Source organism: Mytilus californianus, unplaced genomic scaffold (assembly GCF_021869535.1).
Source record: "Mytilus californianus isolate M0D057914Y unplaced genomic scaffold, xbMytCali1.0.p SCAF_11, whole genome shotgun sequence".
Taxonomy (NCBI): domain Eukaryota; kingdom Metazoa; phylum Mollusca; class Bivalvia; order Mytilida; family Mytilidae; genus Mytilus; species Mytilus californianus.
Genome location: NW_026262593.1, coordinates 11411319 through 11433690, shown reverse-complemented (window position 1 = coordinate 11433690; position 22372 = coordinate 11411319). Strand labels below are relative to the sequence as shown.

Below are 22372 nucleotides of genomic sequence, written 5' to 3'. Positions count from 1 at the left end.
TGATATTGAAAATGTATTACCAAATTGTAATTGTATTTGATCAGGAGCCTGTATTTCAGTGGTTGCTGTTTACTATATATTTCAAATTTGATTTCGTTCACTGTTTTGATCTTAAATCAGGCCGTTAGTTTTCTCGTTTGAATTGTTTTAACAATTGTCCTTTCGGGGCCTTCATACATGCAGCTGACTACGTGGTTTTTGTTTTACTCATTGTTGAAGGCCATATGGTGACCTATAGATGTTTTAACTTTAAAACTTCCATGTCATTTGGTCTCAATTGTCTCATTGGCAATTATACTACATCTTCTTATTTTTATATTAATACATATATATTAATGACGAGAAATACATTTCTTTTTTTAATTATTCTTTCAAAATTGAAAAACAAGTTACAATTACATGTGTTTGAACATTCAACAAATAAACACAAACATACATAGTTAGTACTTGTTGGAACTTGACATAAGATTTATAACCAGCCTCAAATCTGTGTCCTTTTACTTCACAACACTTAAATCTGTGGCCTTTTATCAAGCACACATATGTATCTTTTCCGCAGATCTGTATCCCGTGACGTCATGCCCCTACAATATGTGGCTCGTCGTTATTTCAAATCCTTATTTACAATGTTAAGCCTTCTATCTTTGATGAGATTTCCTTTGCAGATCTTACTGCATAATAAATGTCTCCTTGTTAATAGTAACACATTTGACAAAGCCCACCTGTAGCTGTTAATCTTTATTTAAGTGATTTGTGGATTCAGTTTCTGTTGTTGCTAGGGGAGGGGGTTGTTATTCAGTCTTGAGTTTTCTATTTTGTTTTTGTGTTATATTGTTTAGTCTTTTCTTCGTTCTTCGTTTTCTGCCATGGCGTTTTTCAGGTTTGTTTTTTTTTTTTTTTTTGTCTTATGAGTTTAAATATCTCACTGGTATCTTTCACCTCTCTTCTCTCAAAATAAAACTAAAACTGGTTTCTTTATATAAATAACTGTACTCTGTAGACTACCAATTCTAGTTGTCAAGCAAATAAGAAATTAAAATGTAAAGCAATTTTTCCTACGTTAAGTTATTTTAGAGAAGCGAGTAATTTATAAATATTCCTATGACATGTCCTTCCTGCATTGTTTGTAGATGTTTCAACATTCGTCGAGGTCCAGTTTTTCAAGACAGTGTACATCACCAATGTTGCCTCCGTCGAGGACAGTAAGTTAATTTCATGATACATTGTTTTATCGAACATTAAGATTAAATGTATTGCTTGGAATTCGAATTTCCAACATAACCTTTAACCATAAATCGAGTCTGCTGAGATTACGCGGTAATACTGGATATCGTTTGCTGTTATATGTATGTATCTATATAAAGAACACACGAGACGTTGAAAATTTACGCTGCTGATCGACTAGATGCGATCTATAATGTGTATTACATTGTTTATCAACAATTGCATATTGCAAGCGTAAGTATAATACTTATGGCATTTTAAAAGTATTCCCATGTTCATCATATTCATAGCGATGGATCGATTTTTTTTTCTGAAACTAAAAACAATAATGATAATAATGATCATACTAATTGTTATTTGTATTATAACCATTGTTTTAACATAACATCGTTAATGTCATTGTTTACTTGAATGCAGAAATCAAATTTTTCTATCATTGTATATGAAGTTAAATTTAAGGTAAAAGAGGGACGAAAGATACCAGAATAACAGTCAAGCCCATAGATCGAAAATAAACAGACAACGCCATGTCTAAAAAAAAAAGAAAAAGACAAACAGACAAATAATAGTACACAAGACACAACATTGAAAACTAAAGACTAAGCAACACGAACCGCACCAAAAACTGGGGGTGATCTCAGGTGCTCCGGAAGGGTTAGCAAATCCTGCTCCACATGTGGCACCCGTCGTGTTGCTCATGTTATTATAAACCCGGTAAATAGTCTAATTCGACACTAACAAAGACACTTAAGTACAGATCTGAGAGTACTCGCAGTTACTGACAGCTAGTTCAAAGCCAATAACAACTAATACAACAATCGTACTTCTAAGACTAAATGATCAATTTCTAATGGATTTAGTGTAAAGACGTCATAAACAGTCAGAAAAAAATGACCTTGTGCAATGCCAACGCAGGTAGGTTAATGCTGTTCTAGAGTAAATCGGCTATCTATTCATAAAAAAATCATCGAAATTTGAAATTATTTTGAGTTTTAGTCCAGAATCTTTCATACCCTAAACTAATTATGATCATCCCTTATATCATCCAAACTTTTAGTTTCTGGTGTCTCAGAACTCCCCACCTCGTTACCATGGTAACGGCCGACATTTAAAGATGGCGTGTGAACCTTCAACTTCAAGAGCCCGGCACAGCCCAAAGAACTATATCAATGAATGAAAATAAAGTTGTATTTGGTTGACAAAGATGTTATCTTTCCTGTAACAGCTGTTTCTTTCTTTAAATTTGCCCTTTTATAATAAAAGATAACAGAAGTGACATACAATCCAACCATGCAAACACCAAAAATCAACTTTCTTGTCAATTTTGAAAATGTTGTATTCATTTTAAAAACAAGAAACAGCAATCTTGGTGTTCATAAGCTTTCCAAGAATAAATATGCCAAGTTTTAAAGAGATCAATACATATTAACGGGGTGTGCCAATGCGATCTTTATAAATGAATGATACCCAAGTCCTTTCGCGGCGACATTTAAACACTGAAATGATTCAGACCGATTATTCCCCTTTATTATATCAAAGTGCCGAGAAAGAAATAAACGACATTGTGATAGTTTTTGACTAGAAATGGACACATTGAAGATGTTAAACAATGTTATTTTTTCATTTTTATACTTGAAGGTGTTCACGAATCTTGAGAAAAATCACGGTGCTTACGAATGTCATGAGGGGAAAAAGGGGGGATACTCTAACGTTATACTTTGTAAGATATTGTAAGAGTTTCGTAACCCCTTGTTCATTTCTTACTCCACATATGTGCCGATTGTAAATAAAATTAACTTGGTTACTTTCTTAACTTCGATTCTCATAGGGATTCTACGTTGCTTTAAGATATGGAGATAACGAACGACAAATAAAATCTTTCTAAAACAAAATGATTCTCCTGCATTAGAAAAAAAGCCATATTTAACAAACGCTAGTGGCAGTAGTGCATGGAAGTATGAAGCCCCTTTTATCAAACTCATGTTTCATGAGAAATATTAATTTGCTTAGTCGTGATAAAGTTTTTTTTCAAAGTTTTTTTTTAAACAGTTTTAAATAGATTGTATGCTAGAGCTATGTTCATTTGTTGAACATGCATCATTCATTCATTGCAGTCTCTTGAATAGTAAATTAATAAATTCAAAAACAGGTCCATGCATTGGTCCAGAATTAAAACCAGAAAAAAATATAATACTAGGTCATGTACAGATCTGTACAGTATGAACTTTTTTTCTATTGTTATAGAAAAAAAAATTAAAATAAGACATTTCCTTTAAAAGATGAAACTATTTGTTAATTCAATTAAGTTGTATGCATGTGAAAGCCATTACTTCTTCAAGAGTACATTATGAGTATTATTTGACTATTAAATACATAATGTCTATTTTCAAAAGATTCATAAAAACTATGATAACTTTTCATTCATTTCAAATAGTTTTCTCAGACTAAATACTAAAAGCATTGTATATGTCAAATTAAACTGAAAATCCTTATCATAATGCATACAATACTTTCTTGTGGTTTTCCATGATCCATAATAAACATGATAAATGTAGAAATATATCATACTGCTGATTTTCATATGTTAATGATGTACTGGAAAATTCTTTATTCCTAAACTTGTCTTTTATTTCACATATAACTTGCAAAGAATATTCCTATATACATGTAAAATATTGTGAATTACAATATATATATGCCAGTTAGTACATGCAGTTATATTACCAGCCTAAATTATAATTCTCACTCAGTTCACAGTTTTATGAATATATCCAAAATTATCTCAATAACTGGCATATAATGAATAATGATATGACCATTTCCTTTTGTGTGTTGATATTACAAGAAAGAAGTGCACAGTCATTTCCTCTGGTGTAATACTTTTATTTCTTTGTCTTCAATGCTCCAGAGTCAGTTTTAACAGTAATGTAATCCTTCCTTTTGTTGTCATACTGAAAATTTCTTCATTCCAAAAGTCACATATGACATGGCAAGGGGTTCTTTCATATTCAGCACTGTTATAGTTTTGTTATATGTCCTCAAGCTTTTATCTTTAAAACATTCATTTCACTTTTTTTTCATGCATAGATCTAAAACTATCCCCATATATGGTCATAAATTGTCTGACAATTTCCTTGTGTGTTTTGATCTTCAAAAGAAACAAGTGGTTACTCTTTTTCTCTGATTACTTTTTCCCATTTCAGTTAGTAAAAACTTGTATAACACCATTGCATCCAAGTCATCTAAATACATATACTGAAAAAAAGTATGTAAACATTTAGTGAAATTTTAAAGTTATTAGTATTCATTTATGATACAAATAGAAAACTTCAGTCAAAATTGTGTGTTCCTAAATTATTATTGAATTAAAAGTAAACTTGACAAAAAGTTCTACATTGATTTAAAATGAACTTTTGATTTATGAATTTTCTGTAAAAGTACAATACAGTTTGTAAGCACAACTTACTTGAACTGATATTTACCCATCACAATGCTTTACTAATCTGTTATTAATTAATATGACTTAATCAATATTTAGTGGGTGTGACTCAATACAACAGACAACTTATACTGAAAGGATTCAAACTAAATTTTATACACACCAGATTATAAATAAACATAATTAAGATTGATGTGAATTGTTTTAAAACATGTTTGTCAAGATTTGGAAAGATCTACACAAAGAAACATAGACTTCAGATACACATTTTTATAGTGAATCGATATTACAAATAAACAAATAGTAATAATCTAATGACTATAAACATAAGAAAAATGAACAAATTAATAAAGACAAAAATTTAAATGTACACTAAAAGGGATGATTTAAAATGATAGTATGATGACTATCAGATTTAAAACCATAAAAGAAAAGTTGTTTATCAATTATGGCCATGATAATAAATAATACTTCTCACATATAACATCTCATGTGCCTGCCAAAGCAATTTTATTGAATGCAGGCAAGTCATAGCCATTAGTATGATGCATGCACAGAGTCATATGTATGCATATATTTATGATTTTTTTGTTGTATTTTTGTAATATATTATAAATTGAAATAAGCACCTAATTAAGAAATGATTTTGCATGTGCAATCAGGGCTATCTGAAGATTCATGTTCAAATAAACCTGATAAATCTTTAAAAAAAATGTTTAGGTGTTTCCCTCCAACATAAGTCCGAATTATATCGACATGCATACGAGACAGATTAAGGGGAGAGGGGGGGGGGGGGAATTAAGGGGAAAGCTGGCGGGCATGGTGTTCGGACTTTTTATCAAATTCCACTCCTTACGTTGCATTGTTGCTGACCATTAAGAGCCCGTATTTAAAAATATTAGACCCGCATCTGTGCATGGCAGGTCCGTCTGCAAAATGTCAACATAAAGTAATTTAGTCAATGGTCAATGAAGAAATGATTGTTTATAAGCGAGTAAAATAGTGCTTACGTGCATAAATCATTTATAGGAAGTTTGTCTTTTAATACAGTATACAGACTGCCCTCGTCATGTTGACAGCTAAACGTGTAATGAATAACCCCATTTTTAGGTAAACAATGCGACTTTCTCTACAGACTATAGCTTCATTCACACTCAATCGTGAATGAAATGAATAATGACGGTGTTCGACAGTAGAGGGCTAAGATAATTTAAAACAAACTTACCTCAAAATATAAGCAACACACTTCTAGATTAACGTGTTTTTGTTGGACTGATGACAGTAACTTTTATCATAACAAGGTGCTCGACCAGCTGTTCGTGACAAGCTCAAAATTGACGTCGACGAAACGTTCTAGCCAATCACGTGTCGAATAGTTAAGAGAATGACGTCAGATTTAGATTGCGATGCAAACACAGAAAATCATTGCCAAATTTTTTCAAACTGCATTAACCTACCTGCGAAGATACAGGATTAGACAGACTGTAGATCCATGAAAGTGTAATTGTATATAATAATAATATTGAGTTTGCCTTATTAATATTAACAGCAATAAAAATAATATTCAAAGATCTTATGACAGTGTTTAATTAGTTACCTTTTTGAAAAAGTTTATTTAAAGGGCCGATAAGTTTACCAGGATCGTTTCTAAATTTCCGAGCACGGTAACAACATCTCCATAAAAAGTGGGATGGGCTTTCCCGTCTGAAATAAGTTTTCTACAGGTACAACCACATTTCGAAACCAATCTTTATATCTATAGAAGAATTTTGTAAAAGTTATAAGAAATTTGTGGTAACGAAATCCCTTGACTTAAAAATTTACCAGTAGTACATAGATTCCGTTCGTTAAAACCTAAAACGTCACAACAGACACGGGCATAGCGAACGAGTTGTGAAATATAAACACCGTAAGATGGTGCCAAAGTGTGGAGTTTCCTGTGTAAAACTGAAATATCTAAATCTAGGAAAGGACAGTTATTAGCGTTTACATTTGATTCATTTAAAGTTAGGTTTTAATTTCGGCAGAATATTTAGAAAATTCTTGATTTTTTTTTACGAAAAAATATCATCAAGATTACGTAAGTGTTGCTGAATTTATGAATTAAATGCCATTAAGACGGGTTTTCATTGAGTTTGGTCATAAAATGTGATTCATAACAGTACAAAAACAAGTCTGATATTAAAGGGGTGCATGACAAATCTACTATTGAAGGGATTGTATGATTATGTAGATTTAATCGATTGAAAGGTTTACAAAATTTAAAACATTTTCGAAATACAAAGGATTTCCTACCCCAGGAATAGATGACCCTTGATGTATTTGGCACAAACCCTCGGAATTTTGGGTTTTCAATGCTTTTCAACTTCGTATTTTATTTGGCGTTTTTATCTTTTTTTGGTCCGTTAATGAAAATCCGATAAAACATGTGATTTTTTTACGAATTCCCAATTTGACACCATGATATTTCATTGATATGAAGACATACCAGTGTTTGGATAGCATTATTATATTATAAGAGATATCAGTCCTTTTAATTTATGTAAAATCAAGTACATCCATTTTTAGTAACACATTGGGCCTTTTAGTTTTTTAATCGTGTACCGTTTTTGGATTTTTTTTTGTCCTCAATGCTCTTCAACCTTTTACTTGATTTGGCTTTCTAACTATTTTGATCGGAGTGTCACTGATGAGTCTGATGAAGACGAAACGCGCGTCTTGCGTATCAAGTTATAAGCCTGGTACCTTTGATAATTATTAATATTGTTTTACGTTCATTGACGACGCGATCGGTACTCCTTGAAATAATTGCGGACAAAACTCAATTCAGGAAAAGTATAAATGCCGCGTATTTGATAAAATGGTCTTCGTGGACTGTTTTATTTGTATTTACTTGTATCGGAGATATATTGTTTTTCATTTATTTATTAAATACATATTTTTTTTATCATTCAATTTGGTAAAAACAAGAAGTGTAATTGCAAAGGGCTCTTGCATTCAACTTTTTTGCAGACAGTATGGTCTGATGCCCTGTTGTTTTCACTTTTCAATGGAAAACTTGCATGTAGTTTTAGTCTCAATTGGCATATATTTGAACTACTTACTATCCCAAAGAAGAAAATGATGGTAGCATATGCCATGAATAAGGTGTTCTGATCATTGTAAAGTGCTTTTATTTACAGATTTAGTGAAACATTTGTGATGGACTACAGAGTTCATGTACAAAACTCTTCACATTTCACATACATCAAACAGGCCGTTTAACCAGGGCCATAAATACAACATATTTTGCACATTTGTTATGTGATAATCTACTTTTCTCTAGATTCAGAGTTCACGCATGGTTAACAAAATATGAATTAAGCATAGAAACACGAATATCAAAACATAAACAGCTGTTAGATAGAAAGTCAGCATGCCTCTTATGCATAAAATTGGAAACTGCTTTAAAATGATTATTTTAGCCGTAACATTTCAAAATGGGACATTTTAACAGAATTTCTATCAAACAAAGATGTAAATTCTTTACTTTTATTGAGTTTGACAAAACAAAATCAGCAAACAAATCAGGGAAATTGCAAAGTAATTGTGCAGTGTACTACTATTGGGACAAATAATATCAAAATTATAGAAACTTCTACCAGCTCTAACTCAAAATATTGACAATTCTATGTTAAGGGGGTCTAAAATTCAGTTTGACAGCTTCAGACATACTAATTTTTTACCTTTTTCAACTGGACCAAATCATTACTTAACATAAAGATTCAACACTCAAACTTTTTAACATGTAATTTCATCCCCTTACTTAATATTTCATGCATAAAATATCACGAAATAAATTGGGAAAGTGTATTAAAAAAATGCAAGTTATACACTGTTCACAGTAGGGACTATATTTGTAGACAACGAAAACCAAAGGACGATAACTGTGTCCTTGGACCTAATAGGATAGATAGACTTGACTAATTTTAATAAAACTTTGTATAACCTAAGCTTAGGCAATTATTAGATATTTGGACAAGTTTCATGGCCATAGGATATATATCATAAAATTTTGTCATTTCAATACTGAAATTTGGATGTTTAATTTTGACGTTTAAATCATTTATATATATAACTTTCAAGATTTTGACCTAAAAGTTTTGAATATTGCAAATATTTGCTTTTTAAATGCTCTTGCATATAATATATTAAGTATTAAAAGCAACTGAATACTCATTTGATTTATCAGATTTGTTAATATTTTCAAAAGTCAAATTTCTATAAGCTTGTGCATCAAAATAGAGATTTTCAAATTAAGGAAAGCCTAACATGAACATGCATTTCTTTCAACCAATTTGAAGTTTTTGAATCATAACTGATTCTTTCACATATAATAAGTGTACTTTAAATGTAAAGACAAGTTACAAAAAGCATACCACATGAATATAAAATGGTCTTAGGCCATGTAAGACTAAAAAATTATTCAGAGTCGATTTAAGCCGTAGACCAGGAAGTTGTTGAATAATGAATCTGAAAACGCATCACACGGTATAGCTGACTTATATAAACCATGAAACCAAATTTCAGAAATCCTTATGATGTAGTTCCTGAGAAAGATGCGACGAACAATATTCATGGGACGGATGGACGGACTGACGGATGAACGGATGGATGGACGGACGGATGGGTGCATGGACAGACAGTGGTAAAACAGTATACCCCCACTTTTTTTTAAAGCGGGGGTATAACAATGGCAAACAATAATCGACAACAACCATTAAATAACAAGTTCCTGACTTGGGACAGGCACCTACAAAATATGCATATGGCGTGGTTAAACATGTGTGTGAGCGCTCAACTCCCCTAAGCGGTGACAGTTGTGCAACAGCACAATATAAGAACAAACTCAAATAATCAATTGGAAAGGCTTGACTCCTAATATCGACACAAAGCTCAAACGCAACAACAAACAATGCAAAAGATATAAGGTTCCGATTTTTGAGTACACACGGTCACTGAGGATCTGCTTACCCTTCCGGAGCACCTGAGGTCACCCCCAGTTTTTGTTGGGGGTTCGTGCTGTTTAGTCTTTAGTTTTCTATGTTGTTTTGTGTACTATTGTTTGTCTGTTTGTCTGTTTCTTTTTTAGCCATAGCGTTGTCAGTCTATTTTCGACTTGAGTTTGAATGTCCCTTTGGTATCCTTTGTCTCTCTTTTAGTTAAAATACAAATAACAACTGATAAATAAATATTGTCTTCCCAGACTAAAATGTCAATCAGTACAAATTAAACTGATCTTATGTAAAGGCGTTATAAACAGTATAAAAGAAAAGCATGACAATTTGTAGTGACAAATATATTTATCTTATGTTAGTTAATAAAATATGTTATATGTTAAAAGTACTATTACTGTAGCTTTATTGTCATTAAATTATACTTTTGTTTGATGTCATTCTTGTTTATATAATAAAGTCTTTCTGAAAAGAGTAAAATACATGTACATTATAGTTTACAAAAAGCAATGCAATTGAAAATCATTCAATACATGACTTTACCTATGCATGTTTTGCTGTCACTTGCTAGATGCAATCCCTTTTTGCAGTAACATTCATATGATCCATTTAGATTCCTACAATACTCACTACAGCCTCCATTAATGTCGAGACATTCATCTTTATCTATAAAAAGTAAGAACATATTTTTATCTTATGAAATGACTTTTTTCTTATACAACAAATCTACAAAATAATATATACAAAACGAGGAGTAACTGCAGTAAATGAGGGGTTATCCAAATCAAGGAATCCATGCTTAAGTCCGAAAAGAGTGCCTCAGAACCTTCACTGTCCTAAGCCGGGTGTATCTGTCTTGAAACAACTAATCCCCTCATCGGTTAGCAGCATTTTTTTTCAAATCTGTGTCTTTTTTTCTTTTCATTTTGGAAAGAAAAGATGGGATAGGGAAAGAAATATGACTAAAAAGAGAACATTGATATACAGATAAATTTAAAATGAAAATTGAAAAAAAAATATATAGCAACTAAAAAATGTATTAGTGTTTTAAAAACTATTGCAGAACATTAAAGTACTAATTCCAGGAAATGTAATGAGTTTCCTGACATAATTATTTAATTCTTAAGACGTCTTCAGCTATATTTCCCCAAAATAATTCTTGACGCTTAAGTTTCTTTTACTTTTCTGCTTCATATCTGCATCTTGTTGTTCTTACTGACACATATGGTTAACCTCATACATACAAGGTTCTCCGACAAACACGACGAGTTAAGTTTCCCCATTGTCTACTTTTTTCCAGCAGTAACATGCCATCTGTTCTAATGTACGGCATTTACATCTTCGCTTTATACGAACTTCATTAACAACGGTGTTCTACTGACAACATAAAATTGTTTCAATAGAGTTATAAGGAAAAATGATTGAAATCGACACTACATTACTTTTACGGTCACAATCACGAGTTGGTTGACTGATACGATATATCTGTGTCTCAACTCAGTACAGGCGTGTTCTCGATCTTAGATCTTCACCAACCAGAAAAATCGTCTGATATGTAACTTTATCGATTTTGACATTTTTCCTACTTGTGAATTTGCATGTCAGCAGATGCAAGCAAAGATGGATACGATTACCCCGTCTCGCTCCATTTGAAAATCATGTGATTTCCTCTAACTTTTTTGTTTTTAATCGCTAAACTACTGTTGTCTCAAATTCAACAAATGGGGGACTTCATGGTCGAGTACAGTATCAACACCGAGGTTGTGAGTTCGACTGCTATCTCAATTGACGAGGATTGCCAGTGTTCCTACCGGGAGTCTGTGGTTTTCTACGGGTACTTCGGCTTCCTCCACCAACAAAAAACTAGTCACCATGATACAGTCAAGAGTGCTGAAAGTGGCTTTAAATACCAACAATCAAGTAATCAATTTCCACAAGTTGATTTGTTTTTCTTCAAATATTTCTATCGGTTACATCCTTTTAAAATTTCTCTCTGATGAAGATTTAACAGATAACAGGCTTATATATAATGTAGGACGCCAGCTGACGCTCGTTACGTCTACACAAGAACCACCAGTGGTGCTTGAATCACATTTGAAACAACAAATCAGTTACGAGTTGTAGAGTATTAAAAATCTACTAAAATTTTACGGACGCCACCGCGAGTAGGTTGACCGTTATGGAATATCTGTTTCACAGATTACGACAGATATTTCAATTGAAGTAAAATACTCATCATAGATACCAGGGTCAAAATTTGTACGCCAGACGCGCGGTTTTCTTTTCGTAATAATTCTGTTGTCTTTTCCTTTAATTTGATATCACCAAATTATACTTATTACCAAGTTTGTACTTACACGAGTAACACAATGAAATAAGTACTTATAATACATTCTGTACCTGTACATGTTGCAATTTATGAAAAACGAGGGCAACACGGTGAGGTAAGTACTAATAACACATCCTGTACCTGTTCATGTTGCACCATCGCTGTTCATTGTGTATCCAGATTCACAAGAGCATGCGAATGATCCATGCGTATTGGTACAAAGCTGCTGGCAGTTATCTGTTCCTATCTGACATTCGTTGTTATCTATAAATACATAGATTAAGCATCAATGAAAGACAAACAAGTGTACAGCTTAAAGCAATAAGTTATTCAACACTACATACTATCATAGTACTTTCCCCCCGTCAATTTTCTAATAAATGAGGTGTCCGTAAGTGGAATGTTGCAAAGCAAAATTTCAGTCCAAATCAAACTTGACCTCAGTTCCCATTGGCAGTCCAAATTACCGGCCTTTCATCTCCTTTCGGCACATTGGCGCTGATTTCGTGGCCCATACATATTCACCAGTAAATTTAGTTTTAAGATAAAATTCAGCACGCAGAATTCTTTCAAAAATATCGTCTATAGTGTGAAGTTTCTGTTGTTGACTGAAATATTTACCTGAACATTGTGATCCTCCAAATCCTGGGGCACATACACAAGCGTTTGGAGATGCACAGGTTCCTCCGTTTGGACAAGAAGTAATCCCATTACATATGGCTGACTACACTATGTTAATTCATGCATATGATTTATAACACACAGATATGTGAGTTTTTCCCCTCCAAACTATATACAATGGTTTAAAGTTATAATGATGAATGTGTTGCATTTTGGTGAAAGAGGAAAATCTTAATAAACAACTTTTATCATGACAAACAATTGAAACCGAGAAATAATGACATGCTTTATATATATTTTGCATATAGTCGATCAGTCAGGCACAAAAAACATGAGAAAGGCATGGGAAAAAAAAGAACTACATACAGCTTTAATCCGCAACCATTGTGTTAAGTATGGAATGACAAAATCAATGAAGATTTAAAAAGAGTCAAAATATATATTTTTCGAAAATCCCTCCACATAATTTGTTTAAAATGTATATATTCGCTGCCTGTTAATGAAATGTATATATTAGGGAGTCGCCGAATTCGTTGCTGCTGTCGAATTCTTAATGTTTTTTTTAATGAGAGATTTATGAAAAACGAGGGCAACACGGTGAAGTAAGTACTAATAACACATCCTGTACCTGTACATGTTGCACCATCGCTGTTCATTATGTATCAAGATTCCCAAGAACATGTAAATGATCCATGCGTATTGGTACAATTCTGCTGGCAGTTATCTGTTCCTGTCTGACATTCGTTGATATCTATAAATACATAGATAAAGCATCAATGAAAGACAAACAAGTGTACAGCTTAAGGCAATAAGTTATTCAACACTACATACTATCATAGTACTTTCCCCCGTCAATTTTCTAATAAATGTGGGTTCCGTAAGTGGAATGTTGCAAGGCAAAATTTCAGTCCCAATCTTACTTGACCTCAGTTCCCATTGGCAGTCCAAATTACCGGCCTTTCATCTCCATTCGACAACTACCTTACAGAACCTAACTATTATTTTTTTTGGTAAATAGTTCTCGTTCTAAACATCCATGTAATGTTTGACACTGGACGTGCAGAAATCAATAATCAATCAACAATATATACTCCACAATTGATGCAAACATTGGCGCTAATTAAGTGGCTCATACATATTCACCAGTATATTTAGTTTTAGGATTAAATTCAGCACGCAGAGTTCTTTCAAAAATATCGTCTATAGTGTGAAGTTTCTGTTGCTGGCTGGAATATTTACCTGAGCATTGAGATCCTCCAAATCCTGGGGCACATACACAAGCGTTTGGAGATGCACATGTTCCTCCGTTTGGACAAGAAGTAATCCCATTACATATGGCTGTATGGAAAAACAATGACTACACTATGTTAATTCATGCATATGATTTATAATACACAGTTATATGAGTTTTTTCCCCCTCCAAACTATATATAAAGGTTGAAATTTCTGATGATGAATGTGTTGCATTTGGGTGAAAGAGGTGAAACAGAGAAATAACAATGCGTTATATATATTTTTGCATATAGTTGATCAGTCAGGTTTAAAACATGAGAAAGGCATGATTAAAAAAGAACTACTAACTTTTTTCCACGTCTTTTTATGTGTTCCACGGGCTGTGGTGTTAAAGCATCGAAAATACAGTTTTGCTGGGTGAGGCCGTCAAGACGTAACTTTTATTGTGTCGTGTTGACCCTCACTTCTAGTGGCAAATAAAGACGAATTGATTTCTACTGAAGAAAGAAAAACAAAATGCGGTAACGCCATCGTGTCATTTAGATTGAAATGTTAACGGCAATAGCATATCATTTTTTTTTATCAAAATTCTGTGGACGGATTTTCGGAAAAATGCAATTGAAAGTAAAGAAAGGACACTTTCATCGTCGCTGTTAACGTACATTTTATATTTGTTTCGCACCATATGAGAATTTGGACCATACGTGTATGGTCATGACCATATGCGTATATACTCAGATGGTTCGGGTAATTAGCATGATGAACGATGAAAAAGTGTCATAAATCAAAAGTTTCTAAAAGTATGATCATAATGAATTGGTCCTTACAAAACACAATATATAGACTTGGAAAATAACCACCAAAAATAACTAAATGATCTATCAATTGTTTATTTCACCGTGAGAAACTTAGGTCATTGAGAACTCTTTCTTTTTTTAAATTTTAATTTGGTGTTTGTTTTTAGTGAATTAAATATTTCAAATGGTTTTAGTTATTAAATGTGTTCTTGCTCCTATTCATAAGATCTTAGTACAATGACAGTAAGATCGTAGGAAAAGGAGAAAGAACATATCAATCAAATTAAAATAAGTAGAAATTAGAAGAAATTTTGGTTTAATAAAAATAAATTTAAACACGGGAAAAAATAAAAAAAATAAAAGGTCCATGTCTCAAACGCCTCTGGTTTCAGTTACGGACGAAAGAGATGACAGGATAAAGGCGCTTTTGATATTGTCCGGCCTGTTAATAACCAAACGAATTTATACTTTTATGGTCCGACCATAGGCGTATATAGTCGGACCATATGAGTATACGCATATGGTCAAAATACTCATATGACCCGGAACATATTTATAGACCATTTTCACGATTTGTTAACCCTCCCCTAGCTGGGACGGTTTTGTTACAACACAACATGTAAGAACAAACTGTAAAAATAAATTTGAAAAAAGACTTCGCTCATTAGTATCTGGTATACTACATACCTATTTAAAACAAAAAGTAAGTATTGTAATAAAAACAAAAACAAAAACATTATAGCAAAAAACAAATCTACCAAAATTTTGAAGAACGAAATCATCATCTTATAAAAAAAAATCAGTTAAAACCTTAGAGCGAGTTTTGATCGACGTCCACATATATCTATTGCTTTTATAAAGCAAAAGCGTAACTGACTGGTGAATGAAAATGAAAAAAATAAAAATTACTTTGCAGAGTGTCAGTTCTTGTAACTATGCAGATAAGAAATATTCAATTAATTAGCTCAACTGTACTCGGGGAGAGGATATGCCTTTCTAATAGATTTAGAGCCCCTTTAATTTGTTTACTTTGCCGCTGGCGTACACAAAAACTTGCGTTGCCACTTTGTCTAGTATATTTCGAATTCCATATTTAATTGCATTTTTAGTCTTTTCGATTTGACCGCTGTTAGTGTAATTGTAAATCATACATCTTCAGTTACGAAATACCAATCAAAAGATTTTAGAGTTTATAAAGATATAGTAAGTGACTTAAGCATGTAAGAGTGTACTATTTATTACCTTGTGAACAAGACGATCCAGTATAACCGGAGCAACAAAACGAATTATAGCAAGTACCGTAATAGGTTGTGCTGCTCGTCCTGTACAAATTGAATGTATTTGAATTATTAAGAAATAAGTACATAATGATCGAACTATTTTTCACTGACAAAGATGTGCAAAATACATAAGAAACTAAAAAAAGATGTAAGCTTACATATAATTTACGCGTGGTTTATCCGTGTAAAGAAGCTCGTGTCTTCATGTGCGACTCTTATTGGTTGTTCCTTATTAAGAAGAGATACACGTGGCAATAACTCAATTTTGCTAATTCTGTTTGAAAAGAAGGACGCTATTTTACATTGTGAAGCAAGTCTTTTTTTAATTGTGTTACACCATAACAGTATATCAGTACTGTGTACTGCTGTTCTTTTATTCTACGATTGAGAGATGTTGTATATATTAATTCGCCACCTAGACTGTGTAATAAGCAACATGGACTTAAATTGTGTCAGCTATGATGTAGTTTTCTTCCTTGGATTTAAGTGAACTTGGATATTTAGTATTTCTATTTTACACGTAAGTGGACTTCTTTTTCAACTGTATAATCAATTCCCTTTTATTTACATTATGGCTACCAGAAAGTCGAAGAGACAAACAAAAAGAAAGTTCTTTACGAACGTTCGTCTGTAGACGCTAACAAAGACCCATCCACGTGGAGTAAGAAAAATTTAATCCAGGAATTAAAGGGAATTGATATAGAAGTTCCTGTCGATCTTGGTAAAGCTGACAGCATTGAGGTTAATCTCCCAGGGAAACCCGACATCAGGTTAAATCGTACACTGACCATTCAGGAACTTATCAAAGCTTTCGGCAAATACAAAAGAATTATGTCAAAAGCCTATCAAGAAAGACGCGCCGAACTAGATGCCTACGAAGAAGATATTATTGACATTAGCAAATTTTACGGCTCAAAATATTGCGATTATTATTATCATAAAACGTTTAAAAAATGATGATCGTAGCGATAAGTACGGCCGACCTAAATATTTTCATGACGGTAAAGAGATTTGTAACAATTTTAATGGCAATAGAGGGTGTACCAAATGCACCTGTCCATTCTCACATGTCTGCACCAAATGTCGTTCGCCAGGACATTCACAGTCTCTGTGTGGGAAACGCCCTTCAGCAACTTTTTTTCATCCGATCAGACAGCTCTGCTGGACAAAGAAACTCCAAAGACATCTCGCAAAATGTGACTAACTAAATTTGATATGCAGGCTACTACCCCGGTCGATGTCAAACAACTAAAACGTGAACTAATGAGTCATCCCGACAAACACTTCGTTGATTTTTTATGTAATGGGTTACAATATGGCTTCGATACTATCATAATGGTTAAATATGACAACATTAAAACAATGGAATGTTGAAATAATTTAAGTGCTATGTCACAGAAAAAAGTAAAATATCAAAAATACCAAACTCCAAGGAAAATTCAAATGTTCATCATGCATTAAGCTACCAGTTTCAGATATGATTAACAAAGAATTATGTAACGGTTTCGTATATGGTCTGTTTGATCATTTACCTTTTGATGATTATCGAGTAAATCCGTTGGGAGTTGCTGAAGGTAAATATTCTTACAAAAAGCGACTTATTTTAGACTTGTCTGCAAAATGATACAAACGATTGTATCAACGACCTTATGGACAAATATTTATGCTCTATGTCGTATGTCAAGATACCTGACGCAATTCGTCTCATTACCAAATACGGAAAAGGGACAAAACTCTGTAAGTTGGACATTCAAAATGCACTTAAAATATGTCCAGTGTCACAGAGTCAATGGCCATTATTTTGTTTTAAATGAGAATTTTTTTTTATTATTTTTATCTGCGATTGTCATGTTCGGATGCCGTAGTAGCCCAAACATATTTGACAATATCTCCACAGCGATTTGTTTTATAGCAAAACATATTTAAAACATATTCTACATTTACTGGATGACGTCCTTACTATTGACCCTCCAGAGTTCGATGCTGATTGAACATTGGTGTTAATGACCATGCTATTTTATCGATTGAATGTTCCACTTGCGGCAAACAAAACCATGGGCCCTCTAACGTGCAATGAATATCTTGGTATTGTGTTAGATACAGAAAAATTAGAGGCTAGATTGCCTGCAAACAAAGTAGAAAGAATTTGCAAATTTATAATTTCAATAATTCAAAAGTCAACAGGTAGGAAAAGAGAATTACTTCAACTATTAGGCCGTTTGAACTTTGCATCACGTGTTATTGTGCCACGTAGATCTTTTGTTTCCTATCATATAAAATTATCCACTAAGGTTACAGAACTGCATTTCTATGTAAATTTGCGTAAGGAATGTTGAGTAGACTCAGAATTTTGGTACCGATTTCTACATAACTGGAACGGAATCAACATGTTTTACGTCTCTAATTACACTTCTAACTTCGATATGCAACTATAGACCGATGTTTCTTCTACAATTGGGTACGGAGGTTATTATCAAGGAAAATTGTTTTGCTCGAAGTGGCCAAAACAATTACCTTCTTTAAACGATAAATCGTTATCAATGTCTTTTCTCGAACTATATCCGATAGTAGAAGCTGCTCTTTTATGGGGTAAAGAATGGAAATGCAAGAAAATCCTCTTTCTTTGTGGCAATGAAGCTATAACATTATCAGGGGTCTGTTGTTCAACTTGTCATTAAATTAAACGAGTCGTTAAATTTTACTAATCACTGCGTTAAATTTAATCAGTTCATTATCATGTTGTTCAACTTGTCGTTAAATTTAACGAGTCGTTTAAAATTGTCAAAGTGTCGTTATATTTAATCGACCTCATTGAGGTTGATTAAATTTTAATCAGTTGATTAATCTCAATCTAAGATGGCTGTCAATGTATTGTTTCAACCACCTGTTGTAAGGAGAGAGCGACATTTTCGTGGTTTTGACCCTCTTGAAAGGGAATTTTCTGATGAGGAGCTTAGGCAGAAGTATAGATTTGGCAGAGAGACCATTGAGTACTTGTCTGATTTAATGAGAGGGGATCTGGAGCGTAGGACAAATAAGGAGACAGCCCTTTCAGTGGAACAACAGGTTATGATTGCCTTGAGGCTTTATGGCAGTGGATCTCACTTGCAAGTTGTTGGGGACACAATGGGATTTGACAAATCAACTGTGTCTCGGGTGATCGACCGTGTGACGGAGTTATTAGTTGCCAGGAAGGACGAGTTCATATCGTGGCTAGATAACCAGAGGAAGAACGTAATAAGGGCTGGGTTTTATGAAAAGGCTGGTTTTCCAAACGTGGTTGGATGCATTGATGGGACCCACATAAGGATTACTGGGCCTAGCATTGATGAACCAGCATTTGTTAACAGAAAGGGGTTCCACAGCATCAACGTACAAGCCATTTGTGACCATGAAGGTAATTTAAAACACTATATCCTACCTATTTTATGTTTACAACATGCATTGTGTGCGTCCTTTTTCTTGACATCTTCAATCGTCCTTGACCATATACAATATTTGCTGGTTTTCTGTTGAACTGGTTTTCAGCTAATTTGAAAATTGATGGAAAAAGATAGACAACTCAATCTTGTTATATACTTTTTATTGGATCCGTAAAATCAATGCGTTTACCGTTTCACTTTCAAATATGATGGATCGAGTGAACTGCTAAGTGTTTATGATCGTTTATGCTTAATACATAAATTTATTGATCAAAATAGTTTTAAAGATAAGCCCATCCACCCCTTATCTGCTTCAGGTAGAATTTGGTCAGGCTTAAACTTTGAAACGACAACGTAAATAGTGTGCCTCACGTAGTTTGCAGAAATTCTGGATCTACCTCTAAATGTTTCTGTGTCAGAGGAGACAGAAATCACCCCCCCCCCCAAAAAAAAAAAAACCACCACCAAACAAAATAATTGTCCAATCATCAAAATATTTCGCCCCCCCCCCCCCCCCCCATTCTTTCCGGTTGGGAAATAATGACCAATCCCCAAGCCAGTCATTGTTCAATACATTTAAAAAAAAAAGGGAGCATAACTTGTATGCAATGTATTGTTTATCTGAATTGTTACTATACATATTTTGTTTTCACCACATTGCAAATTCGGCCAATATTTTAATGACTGGAACTATAATGGACAAACTATGCATGCATAAAAAAGAAGATGTGGTATTATTGCTAATGAGACAACTCTCCACAAGAGATTAAATGACACAGAAATAAACAGCTATGGGTCACCATACTTTATTCACAATCACTGCCTTGCTTTGCATTGACAAATGAATTATCACGAAACCTACTTTTTCACCTTTTTTAATTATCATAATTTTGTTTAAAGGTAGATTCACCAACATCAGTGCTAGGTGGCCAGGATCAGCACATGATTCTCATGTTTTCAGAACCTCAGCCATAGGACAACATCTTGAGAATGGATATCAAGGAATTGGACAAGGTGTATTGTTAGGAGACAGTGGCTATCCCTGCAGACAGTTTTTGCTGACACCATACAGACAACCAGCTGCTGGTAGAGGTCAAGCAAGGTTTAACAGAAGACATTGCTCAGCAAGGTCAACAATAGAAAGGACATTTGGAATATGGAAGAAGCGCTTTCACATTCTAGGATCAGAGGTAAAATTAATTCTTTACAAATAATCATAGTAGTAATATGAATATTTGACATAGTGTTTGCCCTTATATTCTAAAAGTTATGTTGTTTAAGCTGTCTACTTAATCTTTCATTAGTACATTTTTTTCTATTTCTCTAAATTTTGGTTTAGGTATTCATAATTGTCCCCTTCTATGTCAGGGCCTTTTATAGCCTACTATACGGTATTTTTTTTATTGCTGACGGCCGTACGGTTGCCTATAATTGCTTACATGCACTTAATTCATTTTAACTTTGTAGGATATATACATTTTAGTTATAAAATTGACAATCATATCAAATCTCCTTATTTCTATATGTAAAAAAAACCCGAGAAAACTGAAAAAGCAGTTGTATATTAAAGGGCCGATAAAACTGACCTCAGAAACACGTAAAATGTCAAGCCTTGACAAAAACACAATTCATCACAAAGATCAAAACCCTAAAATTATACGGAGAACAGGGATCCAGTTGGAAAATTGGTAATGTTGGTTCAGTAAATTCAGGTAGTCCTGTTGGGGTAGATGCTCCAAGTTAGTCATTACTGTAACTATAATAAATTGTGAATGAAACAGTACATCATCAGTTGGACTTTTTGCTCAGCTTCATACCTGATTTTGTCCTTTTTTCATTAATAGTGGTTTCAAATATGCACATGTCACATTGTGTTTCTGTTACTGAAAGTAATTTTTTTCGTAATAGATTTATTTAATCTCAGCCTTATTCATGAACAACGTTGCATCATGCTACTTACAAATAGTATTTCTGTCACACTTTAAAATTAGAAATAAATGTTTTTGAATTGTATTCCAGATACGAATGAAACCAGATAAAGCTTGCCGTATCATCATTGCTTGTGGTGTTCTGCACAATATTGCCATCATAAGGAATGAACCTGACGTTGCAGAAGAACAATTAATTGACAATCAACCTCAGATGCCACCCTATAATGGTCCACAGGACGGAAAAGGCATACGGGACTATTTTGCTACCACTTTTTTTGCCTAATAAATTGCATGTTTTTATTTTTTCATATTTTGATACATTGTCATTCATTAAAAAAATGAGGAAATTTGAAAATAGCAACAAATCTTTATATGATCACTTTGACAATCTGTCGACAGAGGAAGTGTGCATTTTCGGCTTAAAAATTGGTATAGTAAATTGTGAGCAGTTAGTCGCCTATGAAATCAAAAACCCAGTAGCCATGCAACTGTACTTCAGTATAAAAATAAGAATATGTAGTATGATTGCCAATTGATTATATCAATTACCATATGGTAAAAAATAAATTATTTAAATGCCGAAAAAGGCGCAAGCCAGGTCCAACAGTGCAAGGGCTATATATAGCCAGTCAAGTTCATTTAAAACTTCCATCATCCTGATTGCCAATGAGACGATGGGTATCATGAAACAACAATTTACCCAAGACCAAATGTCCTCAATATCAGCAATTATAGGTTCCAGTGCAACAATTGTAAAACAATTCAGATAAGTTAAACCAATCGCCAGAATTATATAATAAATAAACCAAAAAAAAAAAAACAAATATGAAATACATTAACAACAGACAACCATTAATATTACAGGGGGGGGGGGGGGGGGGGGGGGGGCTAGGATGAAAAATTTTGTCTTGCATTTTTTGTTAAGTATAATATTTGTCCTGCCTTTTTTTTATTAGATTATCCTGACTTTTTTTACATAAATTGTCATCCTACCTTTTTTTTTGCCAAGTTGCTCATCCTGCCTTTTTTTTTACTCAAAACTCTTGTCCTGCCTTTTTTCAAATTTCATCCTAGCCAACCCCCCCCCCCCCCCCCAACCCCC

General features: G+C 33.4%; 1 protein-coding gene and 1 long non-coding RNA gene across 4 annotated transcripts; one reads left to right on the top strand and one right to left on the bottom strand.

Annotated features, from left to right (window-relative positions):
• Positions 1 to 871: 871 nt before the first annotated feature.
• LOC127719550 (uncharacterized) lies at positions 872 to 22353 on the bottom strand. Of its 3 annotated transcripts, XR_007990365.1 has the most exons (8): positions 22264 to 22353; positions 19339 to 19445; positions 15880 to 15959; positions 13847 to 13945; positions 13236 to 13358; positions 12128 to 12250; positions 10201 to 10323; positions 872 to 1540 (listed from the first exon to the last, which is right to left on the bottom strand). It is a non-coding gene; the product is annotated as an uncharacterized LOC127719550 (long non-coding RNA). The 3 variants fall into 3 exon arrangements; XR_007990364.1 differs by lacking the exon at positions 22264 to 22353 and having other exon boundaries at positions 19339 to 19788; XR_007990363.1 differs by lacking the exons at positions 12128 to 12250; positions 19339 to 19445; positions 22264 to 22353 and having other exon boundaries at positions 15880 to 15954.
• Positions 18774 to 21586, top strand: LOC127719549 (putative nuclease HARBI1). Its single transcript, XM_052225765.1, has 3 exons — positions 18774 to 19314; positions 20240 to 20529; positions 21359 to 21586. The coding sequence occupies exons 1-3, from the start codon at positions 18774 to 18776 to the stop codon at positions 21551 to 21553; spliced, it is 1026 nt and encodes a 341-aa protein (XP_052081725.1). The 3' UTR covers positions 21554 to 21586.
• Positions 22354 to 22372: the final 19 nt, after the last annotated feature.